This window comes from Canis lupus, chromosome X, assembly GCF_048164855.1.
Source record: "Canis lupus baileyi chromosome X, mCanLup2.hap1, whole genome shotgun sequence".
Lineage (NCBI taxonomy): Eukaryota > Metazoa > Chordata > Mammalia > Carnivora > Canidae > Canis > Canis lupus.
Genome location: NC_132876.1, coordinates 109,663,753 through 109,687,742, shown reverse-complemented (window position 1 = coordinate 109,687,742; position 23,990 = coordinate 109,663,753). Strand labels below are relative to the sequence as shown.

The window sequence follows — 23,990 nt, the reverse complement described above, 5'->3', positions numbered from 1 at the left end:
TTTCAAAGACAAAAAGAAAATCTTGAAAGCAGCAAGAGAAAAATGTCTTCGCATGTACAAGGGAACTCCAATTAAATCAACATCTGACTTTTCTTTGGAATTAATGAAGCCAGGAGGCGGCAGGATGACATATTTAAAGGGGCAAAAGACAAAATAAGTCAGCCAGAATCTTCTATGGAGCAAAACTAGATTTTCAAAATGAAGGTGAAGCGAAGACATTTTCAGAACAACAATGGAGATGATTTGTTCCTAGAAGACCCATCTTACAAAAACTACTAAAGACAGTTCTTCAGGTTGAAAGCGAGGGATGCCAGACACTAATTCTAATTCACTTGATAAAAACAAATATGCCAGTAAAGGAAGAGATGATAGGACTGTCAACTTCTTTCTTCTCTTAACCGATTTAAAAGACAAATGCATAGAACAATGTATGTGATCCTATGTTGGGGGCTGTAACCTACAGAAATGGGATTTATTTGACACTAACAGTACAAAAGATGCAGGTGGAAAGAAGGTGATACTGGCCCAAGGAACGGCACCAATTCTTAACTGGAATCCACAGAAACCAATAAACAGAACCAGAAGCGGCCAATGAAAAAGTTTAAAAAAAAAAAAAAAAAAAAAAAAAACCTCTCCCAATTTATGCTTCTTTCTTTTCTTCTCTCAACTTAAAAAAAAAAAAAAAAAGGAAACTTTGGGACACCTGGGTGGCTCAGTGGTTGAGCTTTGCCTTTTGCTCAGATCGCCATCCCGGGTCCTGGGATCAAGTTCCACATTGGGCTCCCCACAGGGAGCCTGCTTCTTCCTCTGCCTATGTCTCTGCCTATGTCTCTGCCTATGTCTCTGTGTCTCTCATGAATAAATAAAATCTTAAAAAAAATAGAACCTTCTACAGAGTAGCAATTCTAACCAAAATATTTCCCAACATTACAACTAAGTGACCCTGCGGCTCTGCAACAGGCAGGTAAGTGAAGGTCCAAGAATCCTGCCTATTTGGATACAAGTGTTACAGGTCTTAAAACTATTTCCAAAAGGAACATTTCTGCAGAAATCGTGTTTACAGTCTTTCTTCAGCAAACCCATTCCTCCCCAATAGCACAAAAGTAAACTGTCCCCAACCTACTCAAATCCTCAATAACGAGGTGTGAAAAAAAATCAGACTCAGACAAAGCTATGCTATGTGCTGTCCCAGCTTAGGGTTCCAGTGGGCAGAGCGAGAGCAGTAGAGGCTCGTGAAGACCTGCCCGCAGCCAGGAGGGGATCCGATCCTTCGGGCAAACGTTCAGCCACAGTTAGAGAAAAATGAAGAGAAAGAGAGGGAATACGTGACCTCTGAGAACAACTGAGCGGGCTGAATGAACAGGACCAAGGGGACAGCAGGAATCTGGAGCCCTGGCAAAGTAAAAATACTCCCTTTGAGAAAATCTCTCATGAAGTGTATAAAAGTTTAAGAAATTTTACAGAAAGCAATTGGGACCAATGGCTACATTTACAAAAGCAATTCATAAACTTCCAAATGAAAGCACAGGCTTTTGAGTGCAGTTCTTTTGTTCTTACAAAGAAGAATAATAGGCCCAAACATCTTCAAATGATGGGGCACATTCAGACTTTTGTTGGTGGGGAGACCAGAAATTAAAAAGAAAAACATTGATTAGCATAACACATGTCCAATAGCGAACCAAGCTTGTATATTTGTAATTGTTACATTTATAAATGGAAACATCTCAAGAATTCAGCTTATTAAAACACATTCAACAAAGGCAGCTTAGTTTCCTACATAAAGGGGCATTAGAACCAGTATGCTAGGCCCATTAATATGTAAACCCTTATTCCAAACACTCTTCAAGTATCTCCAAAAGGAAGATTCTGATACAGTAAGTGAGGTCAGAGAGCAGAGTAAAAGCCACTGGTCTCGGATCCTGTGATGTTTGAGAGTGGAGGAATCGGTCCTCCAGTTTCTAGTTCCTAAGTTAGCAATGGAGATTTCTAGAACTACTGTCATGTACAGATTCACCACCATGAATTGATAGTCCTACAGCACCACTAAGTTAAATAACTAGTGCTTTTTAAAAAGCTCTCATAAAAGTTTGATTATATAGTCTTGAACTCTTACAGCTCTATATAGAGCCGTAACTCTTCCCCTCTGCCAGTCAGCGATTTAAGTTTTTATTTCAATTCCAGGTACAGTGTTAGTTTCAAGTATATGATATAGGGAGATTCAACACTTCCACAGTCAAATGCCCTAATTTTTAATTAGGCAAGCATTTAATTAAATACTTGCCTAATACACCATGTGGGGTATATTTATCATGTAACCATTCTCCTGTTGTTTAACTTTGTTCTGACAAGTTCCTGGCTGTACACGGAGACCAACAGCTTTGTGATTTGACACTGTGGTCTTTTCCCAAGAGGAGCTTCCCGAGAACAAAATGACCAAAGTTACAGTTGTCGCTATGTGCTATGGTCACAAAGGATGGAACAATTTACACTCCCATCCATCATGCACGGAGGCATTCCCATTTCATCATTTTCTCAGCAGAGCTGGGTAGTGGGGTGGGTTTCCCCCCTCTCTAACATTTGCTAAGTTAGGGGAAAACGAAATACCTTATTAACATTGGAATAGGAAGCATCACCTCTGCTCAAGTATAGTGAGATGGTGGAGAACTTGGACAGTCAAGGACTGAATCCCAGCTCCATTTCACACCAGATAAATGACCCTGGACCAGGTACTTATCCAAATCTCAGTGATCTCATCTTTAAAATGGGGACAATAATACTGTCAACTTCAGAAGGTGACAGAGGCCTCACTGTGGCCATGGCACATAGTGGGCATGAAGTATTAGCAATGTTCAATAGTGCTGGACTGGATCAGGAGTTCTGAACCTGGAGTCTATTAATCCTTGGGAGCCTGTGAACTTGAATGAGAAAAAAATTACATCTTTGTCACCATTTACCTTTAACTGAAATGTAATGTTGACTTCAATTAGAAACGTAGGTAATACACCTTAGTTTTAGCAGGACCTGGGACTTAGTCACTAACAGAAATCATACAATTTTTCATATCTCATCAAATTTCCTGCAGAGATCTCAAAATAACTTTCATATCCATTATTCCTTTAAAATTATGACTTTTCTGACCTGTTTGATCTTATTATTTGAGACATTATAAAGCAGCACACAGTTATTAAAATATTTTTTAAGTTGTAATCTATGTTGCAGTATAATGGGTCTCCTTTGTAATCCTTTGTATTTACTGAAGCATTTTAAGAGATATTCTGAGAAGAAATCCACAGGCTCCTCCAGATTGACAAAGGCATCCCAAAGCCCTCTAAAATCTAAGAGCCCCAGGCGCTGGAGTCCCAACAGATGTTTCACATAGAACATCCTACCTGCAGCCTTCTAAGGAGTTTCTCCCAATGGGCTTCATATAGGAAGACTTCCATGAGTAACAGCATGATTCCCATCCACAAACAGCCTGGATTCTCCAAAACAGCCAAGAACAGAGCACACTGGGTTCTTAACCTCCCTGTCCTCCATGGGTTTCAATAATGGTCACTAACTAAGGACACCTAGGACTTTCCCCTCTTCTAGCTCCTCTGCAGGTACTCTCTGTGAGAGGGCCAAATGTCCAAGAAGGCCAGGACAGAAACACACGTGAAGGGGCCTCATTAACCTGCTCTTATTTTTTATTGATGGCTAGCAGCAGGTGGCAACGGTGTAACAGCACAATTTTGATAATTGTTTGGAGCAAATGTGCAAAAAACTTATCCCAACAGACTTCATAATGAGACTTTCAGCTCGAACTCCTAGAGAACTTTAAAAAAAAAAAAACAAATCACGACACAAATGAAAATGGAAACCAGAAAAACACAGAAAAGCATTCCCAAGAAGATTGACAGAGCAAATGAAAATGGGACAGTAATTTTTTTTCAAAAATTATTTAACATGACCACACATGAAAAAGTCAATTCATTATGAAAGAAAATCCAAGCCAAGTGCTTCTCCAAAAAAAAGGATTACAAGGTTTTAAGCCTAATAGATACAATTCTTTTTCTAGTCAGTTACAGGAGAATTTTTTAAATCACCACACATGCACATCAGGGGAGTACAGGGGTTTTTTTTTTGGGGGGGGGGGAGGTTGTGGTTTTTAAGATCAATGCAAACAACATTCTATATTGCTTTTCTAGGTTTATTTGGACAGGATAGGAATAAATGTACCAAAGCTGAATAACAATTTCAACCAGATGATCAGGCTACTGTGCCACTTAAAAGGTATATGAAGTGATCTCTGCTAGAAACACGCTATGCAGCACCAACTGAGCTACTGCAACAGCTCATCTGCTTTGTTTGAACAACGGAATGGCTATCATAAAGTCCTAGCATTATTTCAGATTTTGTATGAATCTCAGTAATCATCTGATTCATCATCTCATTTTATACAGGAGGAAACCGAGACCCAGAAAGGTTAACCAAGTGGCCCACAGAGCCAGACAAACCTCAGGTCCCTCCCCTTCCTCCTCAGGATTCTTGTTGGTAACTGCCATTCCAGCTTTATTCTTAAAGATCTTTAAGAAAGCAAGCTGTGATACACACAACAAAATACCCAACACAAACAGATGGGTGAATGGTGAATTTGATGCTACGTGCATTGTCTCTCAGTTTAAAGAAAATAAATGGGCATCGCAGACACCAAAGACTTACTCAAGTTGGCAGGCAGAATTAGATATTTTTTTAAAGATTTTATTTATTTATTCATGAGAGACATACACATAGAGAGAGGCAGAGACAGGCAAAGGGAGAAGTAGGCTCCCTGCAGGGAGCCCAATGCGGGACTCAATTCTGGGACCCCGGGATCACAACCTGAGCTGAAGGCAGCTGCTTAACCACTGAGCCACCCAGGTGCCCCAGAATTAGATATTTCTGTTTCAGTTTTGACATTGGCCCTATGAAAGGTGACCTCACTCCTGTGATATTCAAGAGGAAGAGGTCCAAGTTTTATGGTTTGCACCTCTGCAACACTCCAATTAGCAAGAGAGCACAAGGCCACAGGCACGTAGGGAGGAAAAGGCATCAATCAAGACTAGAGAGAAGAGAATTTAAGATGAGGCAGAAATACTAAGAAAATAGCTACACAAAATAAATATTCAAAGGACAGATTTTTACATAAATCACATTCTATGTGTAACATAAAACTCTGCCTCTCCATCAACTAGGAGACGTAGGCTTCTTATTCAAAATTGATTCTTTCCTAATAGAAGTGGTAGAAAATGTAATCTGAACTCAGAAAACCCAAAGGATATCTAAAGGAAAAAGTATCACTTTTTACCAAAGTGTCCCTAAGCAATCTGTAACATCTTTGATAGTTATGGATCCCAACCACCGCTAATTGAAAAAGGGAAGTGGGGATCCCTGGGTGGCTCAGTGGTTTAGCGCCTGCCTTCGGCCCAGGGCATGATCCTAGAGTCCCGGGATCGAGACCCACATCAGGCTCCCTTCCAGGAGCCTGCTTCTCCCTCTGCCTGTGTCTTTGCCCCCCGCCCACCCTCTCCGTGCGCTCGCTTTCTCTGTCTCATGAATAAATTTAAAAACCTAAAAAAAAAAAAAAAGAAAAAGAGAAGGAAGAAAGACCCAGAGAACTTCTGTTACCCTAAAACTTGAGTCCTCAATGGGCTCATGAGCCAGGTAAAAGCTTTCCAATATGGTAGAAAGTGCACCCAATACTGCCCATGTCTGATTCTCAAAGAATTTCTAATTTACTGGGATTACAGAGATAACTATTTCAATGGGAACAATTAGTTTCTCTTAAATCTCATTGGTTTTCCAGGAAAAAAAATAACCACATAGTCCAGAGGTCAAGAACCAGATTAGTTTTTTAATAAGGTGCTTTTTAATAACATGATCCTAGCTTGGAAATTTAACTTTGCTTTTTAAAAAACCAACCGTGAACTCTGGCTTTAGGACATGACAAATGAAAATAAGGACTAGTGTACTTTTAATAATTCCTTCTTTAAGTACTGGGTGGAATGGCTCATCTTCTACTAACTTTCCTGGGCAGCAGGGGAGGTGTGGGTCCCCATGCTTCCTCTCTGGGGTGGCTATGTATAGCTTCCAGGTAATTACCCACTGTTTCAAAGGTAAAAATGATTTCTGTGCCTCACAGTCTTACATTCCTCAATCTTGGGGTACAAGCCCATTTGAGTGCCAGAGCCTCGCCACCCCCACGGGGTTAGCCAAGGCCATCACTGAGCCTGATCCCAGCTTCATGGTCTTGCCTCCTTCCTTCCTCTTCCTCAGCCTTGATCCCAAGGGCATGCCTGAACAAATCTCTTGCACACCCAACTCAGTCTCAGAGTCTGCTTCCAGGGGGGAACCAACCTGCCCAATATACCTTAACTTTAAAGATATTATTTTTTGTGAAGGAAAATTAAAACAGTTAAAGAATACCTATGGACTATGCACACTAATAACAAACTACCAGGAAGTTCCAAGGTTTAACAGATAAAGTCATGTCTCTGGGTTGGCTACGTTTTCACTCCTGTTCCCATAAAGGCTCAACCTTGATCTTTCATCACATAAACAGGTTTTCTGAAGTGATAAAATGCAGAAAATGGCTATCTTTGGTATCTGTAAAGCAAGCGGAAATAGCGTAAGGATGAAAAGTAGATGAAAAGAATACAGAAAAGAAGTAATTTTTACGGAACCTGGATTCAAAGGTGAATCACATGAGAGGGAATGGGGGAATTAGGGGCTGGACACAAAGAGTAATGCTGACAAGCCCTGAGTAATGCCTGGAACTGCCGAATCACTAAATTGCACACCTGAATCTAAAACAACACTGTATGTTAGCTACACTGGAATTAAAATTAAAAACTTAATTTTTGGGATCCCTGGGTGGCGCAGCGGTTTGGTGCCTGCCTTTGGCCCAGGGCACGATCCTGGAGACCCGGGATCGAATCCCACGTCGGGCTCCTGGTGCATGGAGCCTGCTTCTCCCTCTGCCTATGTCTCTGCCTCTCTCTGTCTGTATGACTATCATAAATAAAAATTTAAAAAAAAGAAAGAAAAAAACCTTAATTTTTAAAAACTGAATTATGAACTACTACGTGTTAACTGTTTAAGATTTTTATGAAAAATATTTTTAAAAATCTATCCTGGGGCACCTGGCTGGCTCAGTCAGTAGAACATAAGACTTTTGATCTTAGGGCCATGAGTTCAAGCCTCATGCAGGGTATAGGGCTTACTTTAAATAAACACACTTTTAAAAAAATCTATCTTGAAAAGAGAATTAAGAAAAAGATATTATTTACAAGAGCACTCAGATGAATAAAATATCCAGGAATAAATTTAACCAAGAAGGTGAAAACCTAGTACATTGAAAACTATAAAAACAATGCTGAAATAAAGAGGAACTAAATAAACAGAAAGACCTGCTGTGTTCTTGGGTTGGAAGACAGTCTTGTTACAATGTCAATATCACTCAATGGATATACAGAGACAATGCAATCTCTATCAAAATTCCAATGGCCTGTTTCATAGCAATGCAAAAGCCAATTCTCACAGAGATTTGCAATGGCCCCAGATGGCCAAAATGAAGTTGAAAAGGACAAAGTTGGGAGAACCATATTTCCTAATTTCAAAAATTACTATATAAAACTACAGTAATCAAAATAGCATGACCCCGGAATAAGGGTAAACATACAGATCATTGCAACAGAATTTATAGTCCAGAAGCAAGCTCTTACATTTATGATCTGATGATTTTGACAGGGTGCCAAGCTATTTCACTGGGGAAAGAAAATTGTTTAAGAAATGGTGCTGAGTTGACTGGTCTCTACACTCAAAAGAAAGAAGCTAGACCCCTAGCTCACATCAGTCACAAAATCTAACTCAACATTCATCAGAGAGACAACTGTAAGAGCCAAAACTCTAAAACTTATTTTTTAACTACTCGTTTTCTCTAAAAATTTTTTTAATTTTGTAAACTCCAGTGTGATTAACATATAGTGTTATATTAATTTCAAGTGTCTAAGATAATGAACTTTTAAAAAGAAAACATAGGAGTAATTCTTTGTGACCCTGGGTTAGGCTAAGAGTTCCTAGATACAACATCAAAAGCACAATCCATAAAAGAAGTAATTGATAAAAGTCTCTGCTAAGTGCTTTGCTTCCAGAATATACAAGGAACTCTTACAAGTCCATAAGACAAAAAACTCAATTAAAAACGAAATGTTTATTAGAATCTTCTCATCAAAGACTGAACGGCTAATAAGCACATGGAAGCTTCTCCACATCATTTAGTCACTAGGGAAACACAAAACCACAAAGAGACCACACTTACACTTCATGCTCACTTGAGTGGGTACCAAAAACCAGACAATATCAAGTATTGGTGAGGATGTAAAGAAACTAGACCTTCGTTGCTGGTAGAAATGTAAAAATGCTATAGCCACTTTTGGTGTTATTTTGGTAGTTTCTTTGAAAGTTAAACATTTATTTACCTGATGATTCAGCATTTCCACTTCTAGATACTTTAGCCAAGAGGTATGAAGACATATTTCCACGCAAAGATCTGTACCTGAATGTTTATAGCAACATTATTTATAATAACCAAGAAGTGGGAATAATCCAAGCACCCATCCACTTTTTTATCGCTGACTAGTATTCTATCGTACGGGTATTGCACATTTCATCCAGATAAACTTTTTGTGTAGCTATTCAGAGAAACAGAATGGGGGATATACCCATTCAATTGGGTAACTACCTGGCAATACAAAAGGGCTACTGATACAGGCCACATCATGGATGAACCTCAAAAGCCTCATACTAAGTGACAGAAAGGAGACATGAAAGACCACATTATTGTATGGTTCCACTTATATGAAAAATCATGGAAAAGTACATCCGCAAGACAGAAAGCAAATTGGTGGTTGCTTGGGGCTGGGGGTGGCAACAGGGATGGTCTCCAAACAGGTGTTTTTGGGGGTGACAAAAATGCTCTCACACTGGATTGTAGCAAGGGCAGCACAACTCTAATTTATTAAGAATCACTGAATTGAGGATTCTTGGGTGGCTCAGCGGTTTAGCACCTGCCTTTGGCCCAGGGCGTGATCCTGGAGACCTGGGATCGAGTCCCGCGTCAGGCTCCCTATGTGGAGCCTACTTCTCCCTCTCTCTCTCTCTCGAATAAATAAATAAATAAAATCTTTAAAAAACAAAAAATAAGAATCACTGAATTGTGTACACAAAGGTGAACTTCATGGCATGTAAATTCAGCCTAAATAAAGCATTAAAAAAAAACCCAACCCTAGAACGTGAGAACATGAGCACTGTCTGAAAAAGAATGGACTACAAAGGCAGACACTCAACCACTGAGCCACCCAAGTGTCCCGCCTACTGGTTCCGTTTGTCTGGAGAGCCCCAATACACCAGCCCTCTACCAAATGAAACCAAGTTCAACATAATAGGTATAATTCTAGAAATAGAAAACAATTCCGAGATCTCAAAAGCATCATGGTTTCCATGTCTTCATAAATCACTTTAAGTGGGAGGCCTGGGTGGCTCAGTGGTTGAGCATCTGCCTTTGGCTTCGGTCGTGATCCTGGGGTCCTGGATCGAGTCCCACATCAGGCTCCCTGTGGGGAGCCTGCTTCTCCCTCTGCCTGTGTCTCTGCCCCTCTCTCTCTCATGAATAAATAAATAAAATCTTTTTAAAAATCACTTTAAGCATTCAGCAGCACATTCAATGTGTGCAATTTCATCTATATATGTCATTCTTGGGACTCTGTAATTCACTAGCGAGGACTATGTTGTACCTCCTTTTTTTTTTTTTAAAGCTGCCCAATTATTACAGACCCACAATTTCATCAGAGTCTTTCCTGAAACCTCCAGAGTTAGACAATCCAGACCCTTGCTTCCAAGTAGCATTAGCCCAATCCATATTGAGGGGACAAGCAAACAAATTCTCCTTAAAAGTCACCTGACTTACTGTGACATTCTCTTTCAATGTTTACTCACCATTAGCTGTGAGATGACCATTCTGCTGATGCCAACCTTTTCTGAGTTTGCCCTATTTCCCTGCCACCTGGAGTAGCAGCAGTAACTGTCTCCCTATTTTCCAGAAATGGAAAACATTTGAAATGACCATGAACAATACCTCTCAAGGTTTGTTTCCCTTCAACCTTTCCTTAGGTGTTTTTCACCCTTCCAGCCACCTCTGGTCCTTTATTTTCTTCTCTTGAATCCTCTAAGTTTTCACACCCCATCAAGCATGACAACCAGCACTGAACACAGAATTCTAATGGCAAATATAGCAGAAAGATTAGTTGCCAAATCCTCTAGAATAAGTTCATCTCTCTCTCTCTCTCTCTCTCTCTCTCTCTCTCTTTCACACACACACACACACACACACACACACACACACCCTAAGGAGAATGGTGCCATGATATAGAATTAGAATTACAAAGAATGTGAAGGAATTCCTGGGTGTTTGAAGGAGGGAGAATGTATCAGAAGGGGAGGCATTTAGTGGAATGGTAACAGAGTGACACTAAGTCTCTTGGTGAACAAGAATATTTCTAGGCTCCAAAACACTTAACAGTCAGGACAGATAGTTTTCTTCTTGGCACCTTGCCTTAACGTTATTCCTGTTTGGAGGAATAACCTTGAGACATTCCTTACATCAAATCCAAGTTACACCTTTTTACTTGTGCAACAAGTGTGAAACGAGCCTCTGAGAGCTGGAAGTTATCTATGAACCAAGTGATAGAGTTCAACCTTTTCATTTTACTGATGAGGACACTGAGGAGGGGGGCAGAATGACTGCCCAAAGTTACCCAGAGACAATGCTAGGACTATAACCTGTGCCTTCCAGCCTCAGCCCCAGGCTCCTTTTACTGGATCCCCACTCTCTCCATGGAGGTGGGGACTTAAGAAATCAAGATCTAGAAAGAACAAGAAAGATTCCTATAAGTGGACAGTATCAGTACCTAAATGGGACAAGATTAGGCCCCAGGTCTTCCTATTTCTCTTCCCCAATAACTCAAACTCATTCTGATGCCTTAATTTTACAGGTCAGCTTGTTAAATACAAGCTGCAATGGTAATTACATAAACTTGTTTTGTTTCTAGAACTTCATCTTCTGGCTTGCATGAGGAGAGTCAAGGCTTCCATCTCAGGAAGGGAGCTCTGTCTGGGTTCCAGATAAGACTGGGCCCCACAGCTACAGGGTGGGGCCTTCTGTGAAAGGGGTGAAGTCATGCAAAGCTCCTGTTTCCCTATAGAGGGAACCCGTGGGAGAGCTCTACCTCCTGGGTCTTTTTGCCCTCCCTTTGGGAATCCCAACTGCTAGAGAAAAAGAAGTAGGAGGCCCTTCCTTTCTAGAAGGGCTAGAAGTGAGCTGAGGGCCCAAAGGAAAGGGACAAAGAGAAGGTCCTTCGTCTAGGTCAAAAGCGGACAAACTACAGTGCTATAGGTCTAGGAAGATAGGCGCTTTAAGGGGCATTCAAAGGTACAGGGTAATCCTGGCACAATTTCCAAGGATGTGAACTTAAAGGTCTTTATTTATTTATTATTATTTTAAAATATTTTATTTATTTACTCATGAGAGACAGACAGACAGACAGACAGAGAGGGAGAGAGAGAGAGAGGCAGAGACACAGGCAGAGGGAGAAGCAGGCTCCATGCGGGGAGCCTGACATGGGACTTGATCCCTGGACTCCAGGATCATGTCCTAGGCCGAAGGCAGGTGTCCAACCGCTGAGCCACCCAGGAACCCCTTGAAGGTCTTTAAAGTGGGGATTTCGTTAGATGATTCAAACCAACATGCCTTTATCACTAGGTCCTAGCAGGCACTGAGAAGCCAAATTGGGAGACTTTACCACATACATGAGAGAGCAGGAAAAATTCTGTCCTCCTCCTTTCCAGCTTGTGGCAGGCCACTCTCGGCTAGGCCCCCATATTACCTGGGGGTGTAAGTTCATGTTTCTCTGTTGTTAGAGAAACTTTGGTGGCAAATGAGGGAGGTAATGGCTCCAGCAAAAAAGGATCTTGGTGTTTGGTGGGAGCAACCCAGATCAGAGGGAGACAGCCAGATGGTTCCAGGCTCAAAGACCCAGTGCGCAATGGAAGAACAAGGCCATTCGCCTGACCTGACCTCCCGCCCTGTGCCCTGGGTGGGAGTAGGGCCTAAGCTAGCAGGGAGCCTGCAGGGCAGGGCTTTCTAGCCGGCCCCCTGAGAAACTCCAACAGGCACCATTAGAAATCACTTTGCAAAAAAAAAAAAAAAAAAGAAATCACTTTGCTATCTGTGGGATTTTCAGGCAAGCTCTTCTGCATTTTCCAGGTTAAAAAAAAAAAATCTGAAAATATCGTACTTACTGTGTTTTTCTGGGTTACCATATCCTGAAAAGAAAAAATGATAAGATGAATATAGCTTTTTTAAAAAAGCCATTAACTTCCAGAAGCACTACAAGCACTTTGCCCTCCATCATCCAGCACCTACCTTAGGGCAAGAGTTAGTCACTTGAAACCTCCCATTTCCCCTGTGTAAACAACTTCAAATAGGGTGAGCCTCAGAGAATTCATATTCTGGGGAAAGCACATCATGATTGGCTAGCTTTAGGAATGACTGAGGGACATACACAGTTTTAAGGATTTCCCGGAGCAGTGGCAATGCTCTTGTCCAGAGACATTCTGAGATTCAAGTTTGAGGCTCTGCACCTTGCCTGTTCAGTGAAGAATGTCAGGGACAGCGCAGAACTGCCTGGGAAGTACCACGCTACGCTCAGGTCCACGACCATGTCTTGGCTCCTTCAGTGCCACCCCACCCAGGCAGCCCTCCTACAGAAGAGGCACTGCTGGGGGGACTTCCCACACCTCACTCGAACTGTCTAGGAACCTTCAAATCCAAGGACGACAATTTTAGCCAGTTAACTTCAAATAATGGTTATGCAGCCCTTGGCCGTGGCATTCATGTGCTGTAAGCTAACATTTGCGGACAAGAGAAAACGTAATTAAACAGCTGTAGGGCAGCCCTGGTGGCACAGCTAGCTGTAGGGCAGCCCTGGTGGCACAGCAGTTTAGCGCAGCCTGTGGCCCGGGTGTGATCCTGGAGATCCGGGATCGAGTCCCACGTCAGGCTTCCAGCTCGGAGCCTGCTTCTCCCTCCCTCCCTCCCTCCCTCCCTCCCTCCCTCCCTCCCTCCCTCTCCCTCCCTCTCTCTCAATCAACCAATCAATAAATCTTAAAAAAAAAACCAGCTGTAAAATGGGGTTTATACAGTTGGACGTTCTGAGATCTTGGCTTTCTGAGGACAAGTGCAGCTTCCTTCTTCTGGCGTCACATTTCCCCTTTAGGAAATATTTTTCCATACTATTAAAAAGTAAAACTTATCCAGGTCATGGGACTTTCCAGAGGAGACCACTAAGGCATTGTTGAGGGGAAAAAACATATTGCATTGGAAAAAATACTTTAATTTTGTGTTTCTCATCAAAATATGGCTTAATAATCTATCCTTTCATATTTTCTAGTTCTAAATATTTTTCAAGCACAACTGCCTTAGCGAAAATCAGTAAAAGAAAAAAAATCAGCATCTAAATGTCTAAAGTAATAATTTAGATTGGTTTATAGCCTTCTGGGAAACTATTATACAATGTAAAGTACAATAATAAACCAATTTCTTCTTTCAATGTCCTATGAATGACTTCTTAAAACACAATACTGTGCTCTAATTACAGAGTACACATCTATGTCAAGTGTATGTGATACAGAACACATAGAGGTTACACATCTGAAGCAGGTTGGATTTCTACCAGGAAATAACCCCCGATTATTACAGAACCCAGAAAAATCTGGTTAATATTAAATCTCAAGAAACACAAAAATGTTCAACTTTGCCATCACCAAACTGTGCTATTTACATACACTAGTGATTTTAACACAAAGGGAGCTGGACATTTGGAACTGGTGTCCATGAACGTGAATGTGACGCCACTAGTTCTCACCCGTGGCTGTACTTTTGGGAGGTTAAAAAAATCCCTCAGAGACTGTGATGTAATTGGTCTGGCGTATGACCTGGGTATTGGGATACTTACAAGCTGTCCAAGTAATTCTAAAGTGCAGTCAAGGTTGAGTAACACTGTTGTAAACAAACTAAGCTTTCACTCCTGAAATGATTTAACACAGACCAGCATTTTTCTGACCAATATTAAGACATCTGACAATACTAATATTCCCTGAGTTTTACGGCAACTCACCGTAGACATTCACATTTTACAAACATGAGCATTTTTTTACGTTTTCATCTTAATTCCAGTTAACTTACAGTGTTGTATTAGTCTCAGGTGTACAGTATGGTGATTCAACACCTCCACTCCACTGCCTTATATTCCACTACCATCTCCCCACCTATGTTCCAAATAGGAGTTGTTTTTTTTTTCCTTAGGAGTACTATTATTCAAAAAAAATCTGTATCAAACTTGCAAGAATACAGGTGTAAAAACCTCAATACAGTGTTGTGCATAAATATACAAGTTTTCAGTTTTGCTCTGTTTTGAATGGTGTTGGAGGGTGGAGGAATAACAGATTAAATATGGAGGATGCCTATGCTAGAACTTTCTGCCCACTCTGGTGATGGTTATGTGTCGTCATCTTATCATTCAAGTTGAGAAACTTTTAATGTGTAGGTTTGGATCAAACTGCCCACTGAAAGGTTCAGAGTGGCGTGTTTGCTCCAATGGAAGCTAACAGTTTTTGCCTTCACTTCCCTAATGAGCCCGGAAATGGTGAAGTTGCCTACAAGCACCTCTCTGTAGAGCATATGCTCAGACAGTGGTCAGGAAGTCATCTGTGTGAGCGAGAAGTTGTAGTAGGAAGGAAGGAATTGCACAAGTGAATCTTTGTTTATCTCCAACCTCCCATGCTACATGTACATTTTCGTTGAATGCATAATACTGCTTTTCCGAAGCCAAGTGTTCACCAGGAGACAAATGATCCCCTTTACCTTCAATGAAAGAGCAGTGTCCGCATCGGTGTCATGGTACAGGATCACATTGTTGGCCATGTCAAAGCTTTCGCGGACCCCCAGATGGTAAAAGAGGGAAGGCTGTCTGGAGATCTCACTCATGTCCACCACAGCAACATCTGAGATCAGCAAGGACAGGACACGGTGTGGGAGAGAAAGAGAGGTGATTGGTCTACTGAATCTATTTCCCGCTGATCACCAATGGGGAACTCCTGCAATTGGTGTTTCTACCACCAGTCTTTTATTTTTTTTTTTACCAGCCTTTAAGATAAAGCAGAAAGTGATGAATAATTGGGTTAGAAGCACCCCATGAGCAGTGGAAGAGAAGCAACGAGAGAAACCTCTTCCCTCCTCAAAGTGCTGGGAACGTGGCCTCACTTAAAAATTGCTATTGGAGTTAGTTTTGCTGTTATCTTTATTAGGAAATATGTGATCTCTAAAGGAGTATGTTCACCTTATGTACAAATTATAAAGCCCAATGAAATGTCAAACAATGCTCCTGCCATGCAGCCCAAGACCCAGAACATCATCCATACTGTCAGAGTCTCATGTGCCTCCTCCCAGTCACATCTCCTCCCTCCTGCTCAGAGGATGCCTCTGTCCTGATCTCTGTATTTATCAGTTCCCTACATGTCTAAATGTATATATATAAATATATATCCATGCATGTGTATATATATGCACATGTATCTTACATACATGCACAAGATTATATATTAGATATGCACGTCATGTTATATACACATGTATATACTTATTACATATATGCATATTATAATGTATGAATCCCTAAACAGGATATTGTTTAGTTTTGCATGGTTTTGAACCTCATATACATATATAGTATCACACCATATGTATTCTTGGACTTGCTACTGGTGTGATACCACCAATTTGCATGTCTACCTCTAGTTCAACATAACATTCCATTATATGAGGACTGAGGCCTGGATGGAAATTTCTTTATCCATCCTATCTAAATATATGTGCTTTTTTCCTTTTTCCTTTTTCTAACTGCTGTAATGAACATTCCTTCTGGCTCACATGTCCATCATTAACTTGAAAATGTAGCTCAAATGCCCCTGGAGGTGTGTCCTATGGAGACTTACTGCAAATGGAGGAGGCAACGTACAACAACAACAAGGAGAGTATTTAAATGTGCCGAGCAGTACTGCACACCAGCTCAAAACTTGTCGTTTTTGAAAGTATAAAACTTCAAGTTTGATTGAACCTTCCCTACCACATGCAGAGATTTTGGAAAGAACATCTGAACTTACTCTTGCAGTGCTGTGACTCATAGGAAAGTCACTGAAAATCCCAAAGACACAGAACAGAGGCAAGGTGAATGGAGCGAGAAGACACAAGAAGGTAGGCAGTAGCCACATCAGCACCAGGCATCACTGGCTCTGTGCAGGAAGCACTGAGAGTCCTGAGGCCAAGCGCCAACAAGCCCTAGGTGGGCCTTTTATTTTCTAACTTACAGATCGTCTGCTATATGCCAGGCATCGTGCTGAGTTCAAGGGACAGAAATGAGAACAAGAAGGGTACTCAACCCACACTGGCACAAAGGTCATAAAGGGAAGGCCTGCAAAAAGGAATGCTGTCTGGGATCTGGGGGCCCAGAAAAGTCAGGCAAATCGGTGTGAGGGTGAGGTGATGGAAAGGGAAGGAAAGTGTTGCAGGAAGAGAAGACCACAAGGGCAAAGGGCCAGACATAAGATGGCATGTGTTAGGGGGACTGCAAATAATTTCAGGAGATGAGCCTGGAAGGGTTCTTAGGTGCCAGGTGGTGAAGGGGTCTGAAGGCCATGTTAAGAGAGCTGCCTCCATCTTGAGGCAATGGGAAACCTATGGTAGGGTGGTTTTTTGTTTTTCTTTTGATCATGGAAAAATACAAATATAAATAAAAGTAGAATAGTATAATGAAGCCCCCATAGCCCCTTCACTTCCCTCAACAACTAACAACTCACAGCCAGGCTTGTTTCACTTCTACTGGCACCCAAACCACCCCCTTACCATACTATTTTAAGCAGACCCCAGACATCATTTCATTCCCAAATACTTCAGTATGTATTGCTCAAAAAGGAGAATGCAAATGGGGAAAAAAAACAACAACAACAACACTATAGTAGGCACCTGGGTGGCTTGTGTCTGACTCTTGATTTCAGCTCAGCTTATGACCTCAGGGTCATGGATCGAGCCCAGCATTAGGCTCCAGGCTCAGCGGGGAGTCTGCTTGGGATTCTCTGCACACCGCCCCCATCCTGCTCCTCTTCTACCACCCCACATACTCTCTAAAATAAGTAAATAAAATCTTTAAGAAAATTACTGTAGGGCAGCCCCGGTGGCTCAGCGGCTTAGTGCCGCCTTCAGCCCAGGGTGTGATCTGGGGGACCCAGGATCGAGTCCTGCGTCAGGCTCCCTGCATGGAGCCTGCTTCTCCCTCTGCCTGTCTGTCCGTCTGTCTGTGTGTCCCTCATTAATAAATAAAATCTTAAAAAGAAAATTACTGTAGTATCAATGTCTCACCTAACAGTTCTGGAAAAAAAAAAAAAAACCTGTCATGATTATGTTAAGATTTTTTTTAAGATTTAAGATGAAGCAGGCTCCATGCAGGGAGCCTGACGCGGGACTCAATCCCGGGTCCCCAGGATCACACCCCGGGTTGAAGGTGGCGCTAAACCGCTGAGCCACCTGGGCTGCCCCCTGACAGGTTTTAAACAGGAGCCTGTCCTGCCCAAATTCACCCCTCTTGAGGTTGTTGCTCAAGAAAGGACAAACGTATATGCTGAAGAAACACTTTACAACGTTCATTTATCTCCAACGGGTAACAGTTCCCTGCAAACATTTGCTCGGAGTCAAGAATCACACTGCAGCTGAATGAATCAGTCTGCTTATAGGACGGTTCCCTGGACTGCACCTACTTACGTGAAAAAGCATGGGTTTGAGAGTTGTGCTATTAGGTGGCAGCACAGATGCTAATTCCAAGGCCACGGAGACAGGTGTAATTAGTTAACTGAGGCAAGCGAGCCATGGCTTTCTTGCTTTCTTCAAGCTCCTTGAAGACAAAGGAGAGTGACAGGAACAGGCAGAGGCCAGGGACGAAGGACAGCAGCCCGCAACTGATGTGGGCCATTTTCACTGGAAACCCACAACTTGTGTGTGGGGGGGTGGCTTGTCGCTGAGGAGACGCGAGCGCCTTCTTTCCTCTGCCTTCTCCCTTCTGTGTCAGGGCTCCTGTCCTCTAGCCTCACTCCTCCGCTCAAGGGCCCCTCCATGGCTCCACCAAGGGCTGGGACACAGACTTTTCAGTCCCTACTCCATGCACAGCAGACAGACACTGCTACTCCAGATTCGAAGTAATCCGTGTTCAAAAGAAAAATGGTCTCACACCCAAAGTTGACATTTTTACCTGGTGTTTGTCACTCAGGCCACTAAGACTGAGATTACGCTGAGGATTCATAAAACAATAATATTCAACTAGCTCATTTTTACAACTCCTAGGATATTACTTTAGCAGATTTATAAATATTAAATGACTAAACACCACATTGGAATTTTTATTATATATGAGGCATCTAGGTTTGTTCCCTACCCCCGCCCTAGAGATCATAAGGCTTCAATCACCACAATGGTCATCTGCTTTGACATTTACAAAGTAGTTCCACAAACATCTAGGTTGGATTTCAGAACCACCCTGGGAGACCGGCAGGGAAGGTATTGGCTTTACTTCACAGATGGGGAAATGAAGCACAAAGATTCACCCATGGTCACGGTCACGCAGCCAGGGCACAAACAGAATCACAGCTCCCAAGTGTCCACATGAGGTTTCCTACTATCCTGACTCACTTTCTCAAACACAGCCACAAGGCGTAAAATAGTTGATTTATCAAGCTAAACCTTAGGCAAACAGATCACAGATAAAAAGAGGTAAAATGCTGATTTTTCATTTGCAAATACAGCCTGTGCTCTGGAGCAACCATTACCTTTCAGTTTCTAATGACACAGGTCAGCTTTGGGGGAAGTCTGCATACAATAAACCATCCTTCTTGATGGAGACACTTATGCACCCTACCCATCTTGCTTTAACAACCCTTCAAAAGGGACACCACGTCAGGAACTCGCAACAAGCCAAGGCTCCCCTTAAAATCTACTCTTAGCAGTTAAGTGTGTGAATTTAAAAACAACACCAATAAAAAATAAATTAAAAAAAAAGTGCCCTTCAAACAATTTAAGAATCAATTACAATGATTTCACAATGTGATAGTATGAAATAAAGATGATAAATAGGATTTTAGTTCATGAAAAACTTCTGAACACTATCTTGAATAGTCTTTATGTGAAATGTTTTTATAAGTAGTAAGTAAAACTCTAATTTCCTAGTGTGGCTTAAAAGGGTCTGATTTCCAAAGCAAAGCATTTATCAACAAAATGATATAATGGTAAATGATTTACCATATAGTAATTCTGCGATTGTACTGGCTCATGCCAGCCTTTAAATATATTCCAGGTAATCTGAAATAATGAAGATAAGTAAGATTGGTTATATCTAAATGAACTAGATTTAGAGTAGCTTTACTGCCGGAGACATTTCAAAAATCTGATTGAACTTAGGGCAACTGAGTCATCCAAAAGCTCCCTAAAAACAACAGAGCCCAGGGCTTCTGGGTGGCTCAGAGGGTTAAGCATCTGCCTTTGGCTCAGGTCATGATCCCAGAGTCCTGGGATCGAGTCCCACATTGGGTTCCCCGCTCAGCGGGGAGCCTGCTTCTCCCTCTCCCTCTGCCCTTCCTTGTGCACATGTGCTCTAATAAATAGTAAAAAAAATCCTAAAGAAAAAAAAAATCCACAGAGCCCAGATTTACTAGACAGGAGGCTACTTCTACTTTAAATCCAATTTTCCAATCACATAGGGAGACAACCTACCAATTCGGTGTCAGGAAGTCTACCAAAGACACCATCGACAGGGGCCGGGTGCCAGTTGCTTCAAGTACCACGTTGCAATGGGGAAGACAGGGGTGCAGGAGAGTGGGGATGTTGGGAACCTATACCTGGCCCCCGGTCTTTTGCTTCCCAGCATTTTTGTTTTAAAGAATGACCCCAAAATCTGTGTATACCTTTATACATGTGATTCAGATGTGTCCACTACCAGTTTTTCCAAAGACATATGCCAAATATAAGCAAATGATGTTCTGAGGTAAATGGACTCACTGGGCTTAATTTTAGAGCACTCACAAGGAAATATTTGCAATAGAAAACGTATCATGACTTAAGTCACTTAGCTCTCGCATGTTTATGTTGCTCTTGAGCTAACAGGGAAAAAACCTGCACGCTAGGGTGCACTCATCGCTTAAAGTGCTAGCAGTACCAGCAAGCACCACCATGCATGACGGGACGCGTCACAGCTCCAACTCTGGGCTCCCTGGTAGCCTTTACATCTACCACCTCAATACTTCCACCTTTGTCACTTGAATGTTCTCTTCCGCTTCCTTCCACCCTTTTATAAAGGGATCTGCTTTGACATAACTCTCCTCAGCAAATTTCGAGACATCGTTCTCAAAAGCCCTTTTCTGACCAGCAGATAATGACTTTCTCTTCTAAAAGGTCTGTGTCACACATCACCTTCAAGACGTGTGCAATTTCAGAGAGGAGTAGAGCTTGATGTACTGGCACCACACAGCACCCCACCGTGAAGGCGGTACTGCTGAGCTTTTCTGTCAGTGACAAAATTGCAGGAAATGGCACTGCCTTCCTTAATTTGTTCTCTGATTGGCTCATTAAAAATGACCTCTGGTCAACACAAGAAGACCCATGGCTTTCACATCCACTTCAAAAATAACACCCTACCCCCCTTTACCTTAATAAAATCAACTGTTCCTTCAAGATCAACTCTAGGTGCCAGGACTCCTGCCGGGCCACTGATGTCACCCATTCTGTGCTCCCAGCTTCCGGAGAGGGTCAGCCCCACAGCCTGTGCAGGGGCACAGAGTTCATCTGGTGATGGCAGCGAGGATCCACTGCTGGATACAGGGCCATTTTTTCTTTGTCCTTATTCCATCTCATCTCCCCCCCACCAAGTACCAAAACCCTTTTTTCTAGGTGGCTCTTTGAGAATCAATGTCCAGAGTTCCTGGTTTCCATTGAGCATGCCTCACTAGCCACAGACTTTATGAAAAGTACCTAGCAAGGTTGAGTATTTTGAATGCAGGATTCTCATTCTCAGGAAAGAAAACACTTTTTAGTGAATCCGACCAATAAGTCTTAGAACGTCAGTCAGCCTTATGAGATCCAATGACAATCCAAGGGTCATTCTAGACATCAGAATGGTCTTGGCTCCCGGCTCACAACCAAAATAACTGGAGGGCTATGTTGGAGGCCCATCAAGAACCTTTATGATATCGACCATTTCCATTGCTTTGTGTTTCTTGTATTCCACTTCCTCTGCTCCCAACTTTTAACAGTCACACAGAGCATCTCATCTGGACAGAACTGGCCTGATACAATGCAGCTAGCCTTGAGGGTATTTTTGCTCATGGTGAGTTGATCAGTAAGACATAGAGATATTATATTCTGGTTATGCTTCACGACAGGACATGTCAAAATGTAATGGTACGAGTTTAAGTTCTGGCTCTTAGTCAGATGAAGTAGACATCCCAGCCTGTCTCTCCCCGAATGCATCTATAAAAACTTGGCAGAAAGGATCGAATAGCTGTTTAATAATCTAGAAAGGAAGCAAACAGATTAGAGAAGACCTGATTCCAATGTACCGCCAAACCCAAAGCAAGTTCCCTATTTCCCCCTCAGTCTCCCCCCTGCCAGGACTAAAGGCAGCCCGAAACCCTCCAAATAGGTGCTGGGTGTCAATGCAGAGAGCACCAGGAGAGGCTCCCTAGTTCTGGCTCAGAAAGCAGCAAAGGGGCCTCCAAATGCTCAGAGAGAGTGAAGGCAGTTCTCTACTTTTCTCTTTTCCCTTGCACCCCAGGACCCCTGTGACCCCCACGGCCATACCAGCTAAGGCTGGCAGAGGCAGCAGGGCCTACAGTCACCAGGGCCTCTGCTCTAACCTGAGGAGCTGTGGTCCCAAGGGGGGGGGGCAGCGAATCCCCATTGCTTTTTTCCCCTCTCCAAATTCCTGGCCTCAAACATGGGCACTTGTGCAAAGTGTGAGGCAGAGTGGCTTGACTAAATCTCCCGGTGTTCGGCCCCAGGACTGAAAAGGGGAGTCCCAGTAAATCACCAAGTACAAAGCCAAGCAGCACTGAAAAGGCTTTGAAAAGCTACCACAACTAAACCCGAGCTTGGCAGCCTAAATCAACTAGGCCGACCACCCGTTAGGGCAAAAATACCAACAGGCTCCATAGGATATATGTGAGGCCTGGGATCTCATTTATAGGATTTCAAAAGATCCAGGGTACAATCCAAAATTACTTTGAATTCAAAAAAGCAGGAACGATTCAAACTCACATGGGAAAGACAACCAATGGAATCTGATAACAAGAGGTCACAGAAATCAAAATCACTGACAATGACTTTAAAGCAATTATTATAAAAGTTCTCCAAGAAGGGACGCCTGGGTGGCTCAGTGGTTGAGTGTCTGCCTTTGACTCAGGGCATGATCCTGGGGCCCAGGATCAAGTCCCACACCAGGCTCCCTACGAGAAGCCTGCTTCTCCCTCTGTGTGTCTGCCTTGGTCTCTCATGAATAAATAAAATCTTAAAAAAAAAAAAAGTTCTCCAAGAAGTAAAGGAAGATACTTCTGAAAAGAATGGAAAAAATAGAAAGTACCAATGAATAAACTGAAGAGCCAAATGGAAATCTTAGGAATGATTAATAACCAAAATAGAAGACTCACCAGATGGGCTCACAAAAAGAATGGACGTGACAGAGAGGTCAGTGAAACTAAAGACAGGTCAGTAGAAATGATCTAATTTGAACAACAGAAAACAAAGAGTTTAGAAAAATCTAGAAATTAAGACTCTCTTCCAAAATCCCATAAACCAATAGGTAAAAAGTGCAGGGAAGGATCATGAACAAACAGCGCTCAGGAAAAAAAAAAAAAAAAAGGGAAGTATGTCCACCCTCACATAGAATAAGGCAAATACAAGTTAAAACTGAGATACTGATCCCTGGGTGGCTCAGCGGTTAAGCACCTGCCTTTGGCCCAGGGCACGATCCTGGAGTCCCGGGATCCAGTCCCGTGTCAGGCTCCCGGCATGGGGCCTGCTTCTCCCTCTGCCTGTGTCTCTGCCTCCCCGACACTGGTTGGTGTCTGTTTATTGTAGCTGTCCTGGTGGGTTTCAAGTGGTAGCTCACGGTGGTTTGGATTTGCATTTCCCCAACGACAAAGGACTGTCTTTTCATGTGTATGTTGGCTGTTTGTATATCTTTTTTTTTAAAAAAAAGATTTTATTTATTCATGAGAGACAGAGACAGAGAGGGGGGGTGCAGAGACACAGGCAGAGGGAGAAGCAGGAGCCCGATGTGGGACTCAATCCCAGGTCTCCAGGATCACGCCCTGGGCTGAAGGCGGCGCTAAACCGCTGAGCCACCCAGGGATCCCACAACTTTCTTTTTTAAAAGAAGGTTAAATCGAGAGTTATCATAGGACCCAGAAATCCCACCCCTAGGCACACAGGCAAGAGAGATGGAAGCAGATGTCCACGGCAAAAGTTGCTGCATTATTCCCCGAAGCCAAAACCAGAAACCACCCCAACGCCCAAGGAGATACCACCCTGCAGTACATCCAGAACTTCACGCAGCCGAGCGAAAGGGGCACAGTCCGGTCCCGTGCAGCGCCACGGATGAGCTGTGGACACGGGTGAGAAGACCACACGTTCATAAGGCCGTTCATGGGAACAAGCACGACGAGGGAGGGGGAGAGTGGGAGGGAGGGAGAGGGGGAGAGGGGGAGGAGAGGCTGCCCAGCTCTGGGGCTGGGTGGCTGCGGCGGGGAGGGACTGCTAACGGATG

The 23,990-nt window shown here is 42.7% G+C and overlaps 1 protein-coding gene and 1 non-coding gene across 3 annotated transcripts in view; one reads left to right on the top strand and one right to left on the bottom strand.

Annotated features, from left to right (window-relative positions):
• Positions 1 to 23,990, bottom strand: part of MAP3K15 (mitogen-activated protein kinase kinase kinase 15) — a 114,238-nt gene that overhangs the window by 78,768 nt on the left and 11,480 nt on the right. For both annotated transcript variants that reach the window (XR_012026136.1, XM_072815492.1), the window contains exons 2-3: positions 14,999 to 15,138; positions 12,376 to 12,399 (exon numbers count right to left, since the gene is read on the bottom strand). Coding sequence is in view for 1 of the 2 variants with exons in the window: in XM_072815492.1 (XP_072671593.1) it covers positions 12,376 to 12,399; positions 14,999 to 15,138 (164 nt within the window). In the remaining variant the exon portion in view is untranslated. The remainder of the gene's footprint in view (positions 1 to 12,375; positions 12,400 to 14,998; positions 15,139 to 23,990) is intronic.
• On the top strand, positions 7,159 to 7,231 carry TRNAK-UUU (transfer RNA lysine (anticodon UUU)). Its single transcript has one exon. It is a non-coding gene; the product is annotated as a tRNA-Lys (tRNA).